This window comes from Podarcis pityusensis (genome assembly GCF_964106645.2).
Source record: "Podarcis pityusensis genome assembly, chromosome: 11".
In the NCBI taxonomy this organism is placed as follows: domain Eukaryota; kingdom Metazoa; phylum Chordata; class Lepidosauria; order Squamata; family Lacertidae; genus Podarcis; species Podarcis pityusensis.
This window is the reverse complement of record NC_138036.1, coordinates 47,108,078-47,121,944: the sequence shown is the minus strand read 5'-3', so window position 1 is coordinate 47,121,944 and position 13,867 is coordinate 47,108,078. Positions and strand designations below refer to the sequence as shown.

Genomic DNA, 13,867 nt, shown 5'->3' with positions numbered 1-13,867 from the left:
CCTACAAATCCCTTCCTCTCTAGCAATCGTAATGAAGCTAATGCACATAATTACAAAGTAAGTTGTTTATGGACTGAAACCGAAGCTTCATTTGCTTCAAGCTGTATTAAATGTAGCTTTATATCTACGTGAAAAAGTAAAGCAAAAGGGAAGCTACATCATCTACTGTACCTCCTGAGTTCTTCATTGCACAGAAGATGTAAGCCAGTTGTAAATATCGTGTTTCTTAATGTATTTTAGTGCTTCATTTTAAAGCAACACAGGAACAAGTAACAGTAGTATAAAACATGGCTTGTAACAGTGCATAAAGAGTAAACATTTACAATGTTGGAAGGAATGCCGTACAGTAAATATAGACAAACCACAGTGTTTGGACATTAAAGGTTATTTGAATGGTGTGTCAAACATATGTAATCTTTAGAGCAGGGAGCCAGGTTTTCGTGCTCAGATTCAGGGCAATGGGAAGCACAGGTATTTGTGGCACATTTATTTTGTGGTTATTCTACTAACCAGTGATTTTGAGAAATTTACTACCTGATATACTTTGTGGGTTCTATCCAATGAAGTTGACCAGTTAGTGCAAAGACCTCTGTGTGCAACATATTGCAGATATTAATACTGTGCAGTTTGAAACAACTGGGTGTATAAAAACGGACTCCTTTTGGAAACGAAGCAGCCCAATGAAGAGTGAGCCTGATCAGTGGTCACACAATATAGAGTACTGGTGTGGCTAGATAGTGGTAGAAGGGGAATGAAATGGAGCATATCTAGCTGGAATGCTAAACCGGAACAATAACATTTTGTTGCAAGTCCCACTTTTGAATCCATCATTTGAACCTTTTAAAAAGAATGACTAAGTGAAACTTGGTCAATTTGTCCATTACAACATATTTAAAGCTTGCTTTTGCCTTTGCCTTCAAAGAACTTACTTACCATAAACTCCTTTACCCCCATGCACCAATTTGATTGTGATGATCTAAAATTTCTGGCAACATTGCCTCTTCATAACATAAACGTAATCTTGCAATAAATCCCCCCCTTTCAGTGCATGTGTGGAGTTAGTGACATCAAATGGGTTTTGCCATCTTTACAGCCCCCCTTTTATATGACTTATAAATTAATCTTATTCCAAAGATACTTTAACTATCAGTGCTTACACACTGCCAAGTAAATTTAAAACAGATTCTACCATATTATATTTTAAAATAAAAAGGCGACTAAGGGGTTGCGCCATTCATCTCACTTTTCAGGCTGGCGTTTGTCCACAGACAGCTTTCCGGTTCATGTGGCCAGCATGACTGAACTGCTTCCGGCGCAACGGGACACCGTCACGGAAGCCAGAGTGCACGGAAATGCCATTTACCTTCCCGCCGCAGCGGTACCTATTTATCTACTTGCACTGGTGTGCTTTCAAACTGCTAGGTTGGCAGAAGCCAGGACAGAGCAATGGGAGCTCACCCCGTCAATTGTACTGCCGACCTTCCAATCGGCAAGCCCCAGAGGCTCAGTGGTTTGAACGCGGCTAGCACTGTGGTCCTCCTTCCACTGAACTTCCCTAGAATGCGCTGTCACTCCAAAGCCGCTCAATCTCAAGACGCCAGAACAGCCTTCGTCGACCTGTCACCTTCCAGACGTTTCGGACCACAACTCCCAACAGCCCCAACCTGCAGCACCAAACCCGTGGAAGGCACCAGGTTGGTGAAGGTTGAACTACAGAGACTGAACACTATCTATCCCAGATGCACACCTTTGGCTTGTGCAGGGTTTCCCAAAACTTGGGTCTCCGGCTGTTGTTTGGGGACTAAAATTCCCAACCCCCCTGACCCCTGGTCCTGCTAGCTAGGGATGATGGGAGTTGTAGTCCAAAAAAACCAACAACTGGAGACCCAAATCCTGCTTTTAGAGGCGGAATAGTTTGGAGGGACCAGACCTTTTCCAACTGTCCCACAGGACATAGGCGCAGCCAGGATTTGGGTTAGAGGCTGCATGACTTTTGTTAGGGGATGGGCGGAGCAGAATCTGTTTGCTATGCCTTTTTATTGATTTTTATTTATGGGGGGGGTGGCAGCATGCCCCAGGAGCAGGGCTGGATTTAGGTTTGATGAGGCCCAAAGCTACCAAAGGTAATGGGGCCCTTTCTATGTCCAGCTGTCCTTTGTCAACAACAAATTGTTGCTGTTTTCTGTGTTGAATATATGCTATATGGTAATTTATGGACCTAATAGGTATCTAAAGCCATTTGAACATGTTGCCATGCAAACCAGGGATATTTTAGGGAGCAGGCTAGCAGGCGGGGAGCCTACACAACACAAAACAGTTGCTGCATATAGGTTTTATTTTATTTGTTTTTTTATCTTATATTTTGGAAATGCACACCCAGTTTTTTACTTCCTTTAAATTTTTTGGGAGCTATAGCTTGTTTAGCTTATAGGTAAATCCGCCACTGCCCAGGAGCAGCGATTTGAAGAACCAAGCGGCAGTGTGCCCAACCCGTTTTTTGTGTGTTTTTGTAGCGCTCTGGGGAATTATTTTCTTTACCGTTCGTGATTCAATTCATCTGGGGCCTAAAGAGGCGCAGAAGGAGGCCTAAAGTTACCTCAGACGACACACCCAAACAACCAACCAACGGGCCTTCAGGGCTTCTGAGGCAGAAAGCTGCGCGGAGCGGAGGCCGCCTGCCCTTGTTGAGGCAGCTTCTCTCCCTGACAGAAAGCCCGGCGAGCTCGGGCCGTTTCCGAGTCCGGAGCCCCTCAGCTCCGCTCCGCTTCCTCAGCCCTGAAACGACGCGTCTCCGGCTCGCTCCGCCTCCTGCCACGGTGTCCGTTATTGGGGGGGGGGCGCGGGGCCTACAGAGCCGAGACGCGCAGGCGCCGGGAGGCCGGGGGCGCGCGCCTGGCTCTTCAGTCGCGGCCGCTGAGGGGAAGAGGAGATGGGCCGCCTCGCCGCCCTTTCGCCTTGGCTGGTCGCGGCCGCGTGCCTCGTCCTGCCGGCATTCATCTGGGGGGCCGAGGGCTTCAAGAAGAGAGGACCCGCCGTGACCGCCAAGGTGACTATGGCTGGGTGGTCGTCCTGCCCCTCTCCCTCCCCTCCTTCCTTGGCTTGAGGTCAATGTCTGTCCACGCTGGCCTCCTCGGGGTTTCCCAAACTCGGCTCTCCAGCTGTGGTTTTTTTTTTTTTACTACAACTCCCGTCATCCCTGACCACTGGTCTTGCTAGCTAGGGATGATGGGAGTTGTAGTCCGAAAAAAACCCCAAACGCAGCTGGAGAGCCAAAGGGTCGCTGTGGCACAAGAAGCCCTGCCAGAAAAATGCTGGCCACCACCTAGGCATGCAGGTGTGCTTGTAATAATGCCAGGAAATTGCTTTTCCTCTCTATTTTCCGGGTGCGTGCTTGATGAATAACCAAGCTTTTTGGGGGGCAGTGCTGGAGGCGAATGAGGACATCATCATTATTGTTGTTATTGTTATTATTAATTGAATTTATATATCCTCAGGTCTCAGGGCAGTTCACAGGATAAAATCAGATGCTCCCATGTGGGGTGAAATTTATGTTTTACATGCGTAATAGTTCCTGCATATCGTATGAGAGCCACAGGCTGGACACGAGCCTATGACCGTTCAGTAAACCTGCATCTTATGCGCGTTTAACGTGTGCACATTCAGCATTCAGGCCCATGTAATTTAGGTAATCACCCACCCACAGTAGACTGCTTTCCAAGATGAATGTATTGTTTGCACATATCTTGTTCCCTACACTTTATGTTGTTTAATCCACGGTGTGGCCAATATATTCTTATGCAGTAGACTTTTGCTTGTACAACTCTTAAGGTAGAGCTAGGCATCGACAAGAAATGGGGAGTGGCATTCTAATATTGAGATGCGATGGGGACTTTGTGGCCCTCCAGATGTTGCTGGATGACAGCTCTGATCCACCCTATTGGCTTTGCTGGCTAGGGCTGAAGGGAGTTGGAGACCAACCACATCCGAATGGCCGCAGGTTCCTCATCCCTCTTCTATTGGATGCAACTGCTCTGTGATTTCTCCATTGCTACTACTGATACCCAGTGAGGTGAGGTGGTGAAATGCACAGAGCAACTGTGTATTGTTGGTGTGAGGACTTCAACTTGCGTAGTGGGGGTTCTCCCAATCCCCTCCATACCCTTTGCATCTCCACAATTATCTTGGGGTGGTGATATTGGGAGCGTCCCCAGAACAGCTTGCAGAGGGCGGAAATGGTGGGGGGTCATGGTGAGGTTTTTTTAAAAAGAAAATTCTGTAGATGTACAGTGGTACCTCGGGTTACATATGCTTTAGGTTACAGACTCCGCTAACCCAGAAATAGTACCTCGGGTTAAGAACTTTGCTTCAGGATGAGAACAGAAAGCTTGCTCCGGCAGCGCGGCGGCAGCTGGAGACCCCATTAGCTAAAGTGATGCTTCAGGTTAAGAACAGTTTCAGGTAAAGACGGACCTCTGGAACGTATTAAGTACTTAACCCGAGGTACCACTGTACATCTCTTGTAAGGTAGGGATGTGTACTTTAGGCAACTGGAATATACATTGGATTTTGTAGAAAAATCCTGGTCTGCAGCTGCTCCTCAGTTAGTGAGCAAAAGAGAGCAAAAGCCAAGTGCATTCTAGCATTTGACAATCTACAGGCCTTGGTGAGGGCTTTAATTCCTTCATAGTAGTAGTCATTACAAGATATGGCGAGTTTCAGCAGATATCCCGATCAGCACCAATTGATGAGAAACCCAGATTTTTGCTTTTAAATGGTCATTTAAGAGTAAAGCAAGGAAAGATTAATGGGTATTTTTTATGCTTCCTTCTAATATAACTTAATGTGTATGCTTCTTTGGCAGCATATGCAATCAATTTGGCAGTATTTAACCATCTGTGGTAGTGAGCTCAGGGGCCCCTACCTCTGACCCCCATTTTTGAAAGATGTTTTTCTCCTGAAAGCTGGATCATCTCACTGCTTTGCCACCTCTCCCTTGTGTTCTGTTTTCCTGACATGTTCTCTTCTTGAAGAAGTGCATTAGAGAACAGGTACTATGACATCAGCCTAGTATAAATTGTGCCGTAAAAGCTGTAAAAGATTGACATTCTGGTATCAATTAACACAGATAATTCATCTCAATTTAATATTCCTCTGTGTTTTGCTTCCAAGGCAATAGATAGTCATTGAAGCTTGAATCCAGATCTGTGCATCATTTTATAAGTAATAATAAAACATTCTTAGAAATGGATAAAATGGATTTGGTCAGTGGGTGGAGAACTTGTAGCCCTCCAGATGTTGGCATACAACTCCCATTCTGACCATTGACTGTACTGACAATGAGCTGATGGAATTGGAATTGGAATCCAGCAATATCTGTAGAATCACAGGTTTCCATCCCTGGATGAGGCAAAAGGAAGAATTTGAGAACGAGTTGAATAGACCTCATGGGACACTTACAATACTCTTGAAACTGGTTGCTTCCCTCCCCTTTCATAATGAATGGCTGTCTCATTAAAATTTCTTTAATAAGAGGATCAATAACACAGTGGGGGTCAGATAAACAGGAAAGAGAAGGCGATATGAAGACAACTGAACACAATAAAATGAATACAGTAAAACAATCTCTTTTGAACAGGTACTTAGATCTTCTTCTTTTTACCTGTGTTGGGTTGGTTGAAAGGGCTTTAGGGCTAAAATAGGTATGATGCTAAATGCATCACTTGCTATTGTGTCTTTAATTTTTCCACCATTGCTAAAAGCAGTGCAAAATTCTGTAACTTAAGAGAGCTTCTGCAGCCTATTGATAACACAAAGGAATACCCAGATTTATTTATTTTTTAAATCTCATTGGTATTGTGTGTTTTCTTAAGCTTTTATCCCTTTCTGAAACATGACACTTCATGCATTCTGTACGTCGTGAAAAATCACGTCCACCTGACCTAATATTATCACAATCACTCCCTCTAATCGCAAACTGAGATGGTTGAGTGTTGAATCAACACTAGGAAGAGCTCAAAAAGGATTGACCATGCTCCAAAGCCACAAAATGTTGAATGCTGGATAATAAAAAGATAAAACCATGGAGGGAGGAATGGCCTAATTGAGCTCGTTATAGCTTATCACGAAGCTGGAAACCTGAATAGGGATATACTTTGTTTAAGGTCTTGCTAGTACACTTGTATTTCTGAATTCTCAATTCCATCTGACATTTCCTTTCACTTGCCTCCTATGAGAGATTTGAATATCTCCATAACCAGCTGAATAAAATAAGTTTTCTGGATATACCTTGATATTTCATATCTTAGCTGATGTTTCTTCTATATTCAGAGAAGGTTGAAAGGATTATATGGAAGAAAGCATCTGGCTTGCATGTATAAACTGGGCCTTCACTTCCTATTTGTCCGAATTAGTGCCACCAATGTAACAGTTTGCATTCTGTTTCTTGAACTTTTAGAGGGAGATAAAGCTCCCAGGAATTGCCTGTTTAATAATATTGTAGCTTTTTAAAAGCAATATTGAAAATAGTGAAAGTGAAGAATTACTATGCAGAAATGCATTTTATAAAAATGCTATGTACATTGTTTGATTGATTACGTAATCAGAATGGGGAAGGTGATACTTTGCTGATACTCCCCCACCCCAATTTGCTCCACAGATCAGCATGGGAGGGGACCCAGAGGGCTATGGGGGCAAGGTGGAATTGGCAAAAAGTCCCCTCCCCACTTCCCCTTCCTCCCATGAATGGAAGGGCACCTTTGGATCCTACAAGACTTATTTCTTGCATTAATGATATTCTGTGGTTTTCAATGATTGCTTTTATTTTTTGGAAATTTGTAGGTATTCTTTGATATACAGATAGGCGGCAAAGATGCTGGCAGAATTGTAATTGGATTGTTTGGAAAAGTAGTACCAAAGACGGTGGAAAACTTCGTTAAACTAGCAACTGGAGAAGTAAGAACTTTTAAAAAAATGTTTTGTACATGCATTTTAGTGAAAAGACAAATGCACAGAGTTTTCTTTGTGTGTGTGTGTGTGTGTGTGTGTGTGCGTGCGTGCGTGTGCGTGCACACATATTCATGTGGTGCAGCCTGGCAAATACTCCATCACATTCTAGTGAGGTTGAAATCAGTAGCCTCGGCCCTCCTCTTCAGTTTACAGCTGGGGCAGGAATTGGCCTCCCGAGTTCTGCTGCAACCAGAAGCGTAGTTAAACTGCGAATGTCTGCACTGCCTATGCTTCGCTGCTTTGGCTCTGAGACATGGGAGGCGTTTGAAGTACCTTTTTGCTCAACACTAAAACAGCTTCAACTTTATGGAGATAAAGTCAGAGGTTGCTTTGCACTGTGTGTCGGAAGTGCTCATAGGAACATAGGAAGAGCTCTGCTGAATCAGACCAGAGGTCAGCATTCTTGATTTCACAATGGCCAACCAGGTGATTATGGGAAGCTGTAAGCAGAACCTGTGTGCAGGAAGGCTCTTGATTTCCAACAGCTGCTATACAGAGGCATACAGCCTCCAACAACAGGGCATGGCATCATGGTTATTAGCCCTTGATAGCCCTGTCTTCCAGGAATTTGTCCAATTCTCTTTTAAAGTTGGTGGCCGTCACTATCTTGTGGAAGCAAATCCCAGCATTTGTGCTGAGCTCAGATGTCCAAAACAGCTGCGGGGATAATCACTAGCCCACTACTCTAGCCCTATGGGAGGAGAGTAAATGGCTATCTGTAACCTTATACAAAGTTGGATTAAGGGAAGGGTAGAGTACTGAAGACTGGAAGTGTTGGCTTGGTGACAATGACCAGCCATAATCCGTTGAACCCTGTTGTAGTGGTTTCTCTACTTTTTGTTGGGTAAAGGTAATATAAAGTTAAAGGACCCCTGGACGGTTAAGTCCAGTCAAAGGTGACTATGGGGTTGTGGCGCTCGTCTCACTTTCAGGCTGAGGAAGCCAGCGTTGGTCCACAGATAGCTTTCCGGGACATGTGGCCAGCATGACTAAACCGCTTCTGGTGCAGTGGGACACCATCACAGAAGCCAGAGCACACAGAAATGCCGTTTACCTTCCTACCACAGCAGTACCTATTTATCTACTCGCACTGGCGTGCTTTTAAACTGCTCGGTTGGCAGGAGCTGGGACACAGCAATGGGAGCTCACCCTGTCACAGGGATTTGAACCGCCGACCTTCTGATCAGCAAGCCCAAGAGGCTCAGTGGTTTAGACCACAGAGCCACCCATGTCCTTTACCTTTTTGTTGTATGACACATCCTCAATATAATAAATAATATAATTAAGAAATTATTTATTATTATTTATACTGTAGGGCAGTTTGTTATTGTTACTATGGTGTGTATTTTTGTAATTTTATATTGTAAACCACCCTGTGATGCTTGGATGAAGGGTGGTGTAGAAATTTAATAAGTAATAAAATAATAATAATTAATTGATACAACTCCATCCGCCATCTCTTTTATCTCAAAAGTTCAGGGTGGCAGGCATCTTGTTGTTAATCTTTATTTAATCAATTGTTTATTTCATTATAGTGTTTAGTATTTTGCTGAACTGAAATCATGCCATTCTGAATTTTGTCTCGTAGAAAGGTTTTGGCTATAAAGGAAGCAAATTTCATCGTGTAATCAAAGATTTCATGATTCAAGGAGGTGACTTCACAGCTGGAGACGGCACTGGGGGTAAAGTTGCTTTCTTTTTAAATGAATTTTATACATAAATATAAAAGATATAGAACTATGTAGTCCAACTGATCCCAGTGACAAAGTCGAGGAATGATGTACAACAATCAAACAAATCTAGAATATAAAATAATCATAATTTTCTCAAATTTAGAAAAAATAAAATTGGTACGTCTTTGGCCAAACTAACTGCTATTTACTTAGTGGGCTCTATGTCACTGACTGATCAATAAACAACCTTCCCGTGGCATATGTAAATAGATAATTTTATTGTGATATAAGCATGGTTAAGGTTAATTTACAGAAGAAAACACAATTGATCTGGGATTTAATATGAGAAAAATATTTCTATCTTGATGCAGCTTCAAAGAAGCAGTTCTCTTTTTCCTTCCCAAAACCATTTCCCCTGTATATAGATAAGTTCAGCATTGGTAGTTGGAATTAGGTCCCACTGTGTTCAATTCTCACCACACTTGAGTGGGAATAAATCCCATTGACTAGGTCTTACTGCTACTTACTGCAGATCCACAATCATTGCCTTAATGGTGTTGAATTTGAATGTAAAAATACAAAGTGAGGCAGAGAATTGTCATATTCTGATTCAGCAAATAAAGCTTTCAGAACACATTTAAAGACTAATTTAGTACAAGAAGCAAGAATTAATTTCATTTGTCCTGTTCTTGCAGAGGTGACTTAAATGTAGAAGCAGACATCTGCATACAAATCTCCTGTTCAGATCTTGAAATGTGTGTCAAGTTGGGCAAGAGATCTTTTTGTGTGCTGTTGGGTGGAATGAGAAATTAGACACATTACATGTATATGTTTATTAAGCACTTGCATGACTAGCAATGTCAGGACAGCTTGTACATAAAATATAGGGATAGAATATACTACTTTACACTGTCCAAACCTAAAGCCACACTTTTTTGGGGGGCCAGAATCTTCTCTTCTTCACTACTATTTAAGGTAAAGCCTTAAACAGTAAATACCCTTAAAGTACTGAATTTTTTGTGCCTGCTAATTATTTAACTAAGACAGATCCATAAATGAATCATCGCTGCATAGTAGATATTAGATGACTAACTACTGTGGAGAAACTGCCACTGATATAGGATGTGAGTACAAGCAAGGTGCAAAGCATGCTTTATTTGGCTCCCTCCCTCCCTTTCTAGTCTGAAGTGTCTGGAGAATTTTAGCAGCTCAAGAATCTGCTGTAAAACCGCCTGCAGTTGCCTGTTGCACTGGTTTCCAGCACTTTTCTGAACCCAGTACTCAAGTGGATGTATGTAGAGCAGGAGAAGTTCTGGTAGTGCTGGCCCAAGGCAAAGGAAAAATGGTGCCTCATTCATTTACATGTACAAAAGCAAAGCAACATTTGTGAGTCCTATGATGCATCTATGGACAGCAGCCTAGTTTAGGGGGTGCAAGTTAGACATTGTTTACTTCCCACCCCCAGCTGTTGCTTCCGGGAGCAGCTGCCTTCCTCTGCCTAATGTTAGGGCCAGGCCTTGCTTCTGTCAGCTTTTCCACTGCCAGTTACCTGCTTGGCAAGTACGGTGAATCCATTCCCGCTCTTTCCCATCTTATACATGATCAGCTGTGCATCAGCTTGCAGATGCATACTCTTGATCTTGGCCAGGGTGGTATTATATCACCTTAGGGAACAGCACCCCCCCCCCCCGCCCTCCGAAAACCATTTTTATGGAAATGTCTAGAAAGAGATGCAAGCCGATTCCTCCTATTGCTATAGTACGCAAGTTGCAGATTCAGTGAACCTTCATAATTTGTTAGTGCTGGGGAAGGGGGGGTGCATTAACACAGCCAGTGCCTAATTACATTGCATGCTGGGATTGCTCTTACTGTTGCAGTTAGCATGATTCCTGGTAGCTGATTCAGCAGACTATCTAAGAAGTTCCATTTAGGTGCACTGGTGAGGTTGAGGCAGTTGAAGGTGTTCTGGAGATTCAGGTGTTAGCCTATATCTTAAACCCTTTTAGGAAAAAAAAGTCTTAAACAAAATATTGTTTCTTCTGAACCTCATGTCTTGTTTCCCAGGAAAGAGCATCTATGGAGAGACATTTCCTGATGAAAACTTTAAGCTGAAGCATTATGGTATTGGATGGGTCAGTATGGCTAATTCTGGCCCAGATACCAATGGTTCCCAGTTCTTCATTTCTGTGACAAGGCCTGGATGGTTAGATGGAAAGCATGTAGTGTTTGGGAAAGTCATTGATGGAATGGTAGGTAAAAAAATAACTATACTAGCTTTGTTCATTAGTTGGAAGCAGTGGGTATAGCAGAGAATGGCTAACCTGTGGCCTGAGGGACACATCCTCCCCCACAGTAGGTTTTTTGTGCCCCCATTTATAATTATTATTTTTAAAATAAACATTTTTTAAAAATGATTGCTCCCATAGGTCCCCCACTGAGATGCCAAAAGGACTTTTTTGGGGCCCTGCAAGGACTTGTAAAACCAGTCCATTTGAAAGGTTTCTGATTGACCACTCTCATGGGTACCCTGCAGTGACTGTGATGTCACAACATTTTTGTGAGGTTCGCCAAAAATGTGTCCTTTAATTTTTTTTAAATGGCCAGGCTCACTTTGACATGTGTCCTCCAGAGATTTGATCATGGGTCTATGTGACTCCTGGCTGGTTAGCCATCTGTGGGGTATGGATTAATGATTGTTTTAAAAGCTTATCTAGAATTGTCTACATGAGTTCTGGTGTAGCCTCTGCTTTATAGGCCCTTAGCAATTATATAACTATTCTTAATTATGATATATGTGTACACATCACTAAAGTAGGGAATGACATCATCATCATCACTGATTTATTCAGTGCTTTTTTCTAAAAAAAGTTTAAGGGTACTCTCATTTTGACTCAAGAAAATCACCAAATCGGGTAAAAGAAATACAGTAAATGGGAAAAAGTACAAAGATTCACAAAATATTTAGGGGTATGCATACCTCTGTGTTGTCGTCCCCCCAAAAAAGCACTGGATTTATTAATCACCTTGTACACAACTGTCTCCAGGTGGTGCACAGCAAGAACAATTAAAAACAGATTAAAAACAGCAAATACATTTAAAACAAAATTAAAATATTAATGCACATCAGGCAGCTGGCTACTGGTATTCATGTTTTGGTAAACTTCAGGACAGACTGCTGTAATTTGCTCTATGTGGAGCTTCCTTGTGAAGGACTGTTCAGAAGCTGAAACTGGTTCAAAACAGAGTTGCCGGGTTATTGGCTGCAGTCAGTTGCTGCAAACATCTTGCTGGTGTTTCACTGGCTGTGATCTGGCGCAATTTAAAGTGCTGGTGCTTCCCTTTAAAGCCCTAGGCGGCACAGGGCTTGCATAGCAAAAGGAACACTTGCCCCCTTTTCAGCTTGCCTGTGCGTTGATGGAATTTTCGGATGCCCCCTCTGTGGTAAAGAGTGGTGGCCTAGGTAGTGGAATTCCCTCTCCAGAGAGACTTGCCTGGAAGCCCACATTATCTTTTTAGCACCAGGTGAGGGTGTTTTTGTTTCCAGCTTTTAAAGTTTAAATATTGCTTTTAGATGCTGCTCCGGTTTATTATTGTATTTTAAATTTTTTTTAATGTAAAACTGAAAGCGTTGACGTGTGGGACATAAATGCTTAAAACAGTTTCTAGGGGATGGGGCACAAATGCAGGCTCTTGGTGCCCACAGAGGTCTCCCCCAGTGCCAACAAGGGTTCTGTTTCCTGCCTTGGCTGAAATAAAGCCTGAAAGATGGCTCTCTACTGTAGGCTTTTTTCAAGCCGAATTGTGGTGTGTGGGGCGGTGTCTACAACTATCTCCAGCTGTCACTTCCCATTTCAAAAACACCCCCATGCCACAATTAGGTTTCAAAGCAGCCTACTATTTTCTATCAGAAGCACAGAAGCAGACTGATTGTGACCTTAGTGGGGAGATACAGAGCAAAAAAATATAAGCAGAAGTTAAGAGAAATCCCACAAAATGTAAACTCAGCAGTACATTTCACATCTATGTTGTGTTTGACACCAGAGGTCAGTTTTTCTTCTTCTTTCAGTTAGTGGTGCATGCCATAGAACTTCAGCCGGTAGATGACGACGACCGCCCTCTTCAAGACTGTGTGATTGTTAACAGTGGAAAAATAGATGTAAAAGAACCATTTGTGGTTGAAGTAGATGACTGGAGAAGTTGACGGCAACGTGAGCAAAGGAACTGCAATGGTTTCTCCTCTGGCTAAAAGCAGGCAAGGATATCTGAAGATTCTTTTGCAAGAGAACGTGGTAACTTCACAGGTAGCATTGAAATATCTAGGTGCTAAATCCAGAGGACTACTTGATTGCCTTTCCAGGAAGTAGTTTTATGGGGGGGAAACATTAGGAATGTATTGACTTGAGTGGTTGAAGGCAATAATTTTCCTGCTCTTTGATTATTCACATGCTACTTTTATTAACAGCTCGCCCTCATTTTTTGGTCATGCGAGTCTTCCACCTTATGGATAGATCTGCTTATAGGGTTTTATAAAATATCTCATCCTGGAAACACTAAAGCACTTAGTAGTTTGTGGCGAATGGAAAACATACTCCTTCAGCCTGCTCCTCTAAAACATGTTCTCTGCTTCAAGCACCTGACACAGTTCTCTTTTCATATAAAGAATATTTGAGACTCTTCTTTCCATTCCTTTTTATAACAGGGGTTTCCTGCATCAATGATGGACAGGTGTGCAGGTCCTATGGCATGTATGATGAATTTAAATTTGTTCAAATTCAATATATGCAGAATGTGAGCGTATTACTGTTGCAAATAAGTCTATACCCACTGTTGTGTATTGATATTTTATACATACATTAAACTTCTGCTAAAAAGCTATTCTTGTTTTCTGAACATATTGCCCTGGTTTGCCACGCAACAGTATAAAGATGTAAAAGTATTTTCATTCGCTGCATTTGCATGTAATGCTAAACCTTGATTAGCTACTTTGGGGATGAAGTAGAAGGGGTTTGAGAAAAATGCTGGGCTTGTGTGGTGCGCCCCTTGCTCTGCAGAGCATTGGGACTTCTGATGCAGGGTTACTTTCACTTTCAAAGACATGTGGCTTAGTATTAGTTATGAATCAGATATAATAGTTTAAATCCTGGTTTGGTATACAGTCTGGGGCATAATCCATAGCTTGAAGCTGTCCT

At 42.5% G+C, this 13,867-nt stretch overlaps 2 protein-coding genes across 7 annotated transcripts in view; one reads left to right on the top strand and one right to left on the bottom strand.

Moving 5' to 3' along the window:
* PRDM6 (PR/SET domain 6) overlaps positions 1–2,835 on the bottom strand; it is a 130,022-nt gene extending 127,187 nt beyond the window's left edge. For 3 of the 6 annotated variants that reach the window (XM_080972685.1, XM_080972687.1, XM_080972688.1), the window contains exon 1: positions 2,597–2,835. The gene's annotated coding sequence lies outside the window, so the exon portion shown is untranslated. The remainder of the gene's footprint in view (positions 1–2,596) is intronic. The other 3 variants (XM_080972698.1, XM_080972686.1, XM_080972689.1) reach the window with 1 other exon arrangement.
* A 32-nt stretch (positions 2,836–2,867) lies between these two features.
* Positions 2,868–13,553, top strand: PPIC (peptidylprolyl isomerase C). Its single transcript, XM_080973234.1, has 5 exons — positions 2,868–3,046; positions 6,838–6,951; positions 8,594–8,687; positions 10,743–10,927; positions 12,745–13,553. The coding sequence occupies exons 1-5, from the start codon at positions 2,930–2,932 to the stop codon at positions 12,877–12,879; spliced, it is 645 nt and encodes a 214-aa protein (XP_080829360.1). The 5' UTR covers positions 2,868–2,929; the 3' UTR covers positions 12,880–13,553.
* The last annotated feature ends 314 nt before the right edge of the window (positions 13,554–13,867 follow it).

Excerpts from the sequence above, each read along its gene's own strand:
- PPIC (XM_080973234.1), top strand. The coding sequence starts at position 2,930 with ATGGGCCGCCTCGCCGCCCTTTCGCCTTGGCTGGTCGCGGCCGCGTGC. Across the intron at positions 3,047-6,837 it reads GACCCGCCGTGACCGCCAAG|GTATTCTTTGATATACAGAT; the intron begins GTGACTATGGCT and ends GGAAATTTGTAG. Across the intron at positions 10,928-12,744 it reads GGAAAGTCATTGATGGAATG|TTAGTGGTGCATGCCATAGA; the intron begins GTAGGTAAAAAA and ends TTCTTCTTTCAG.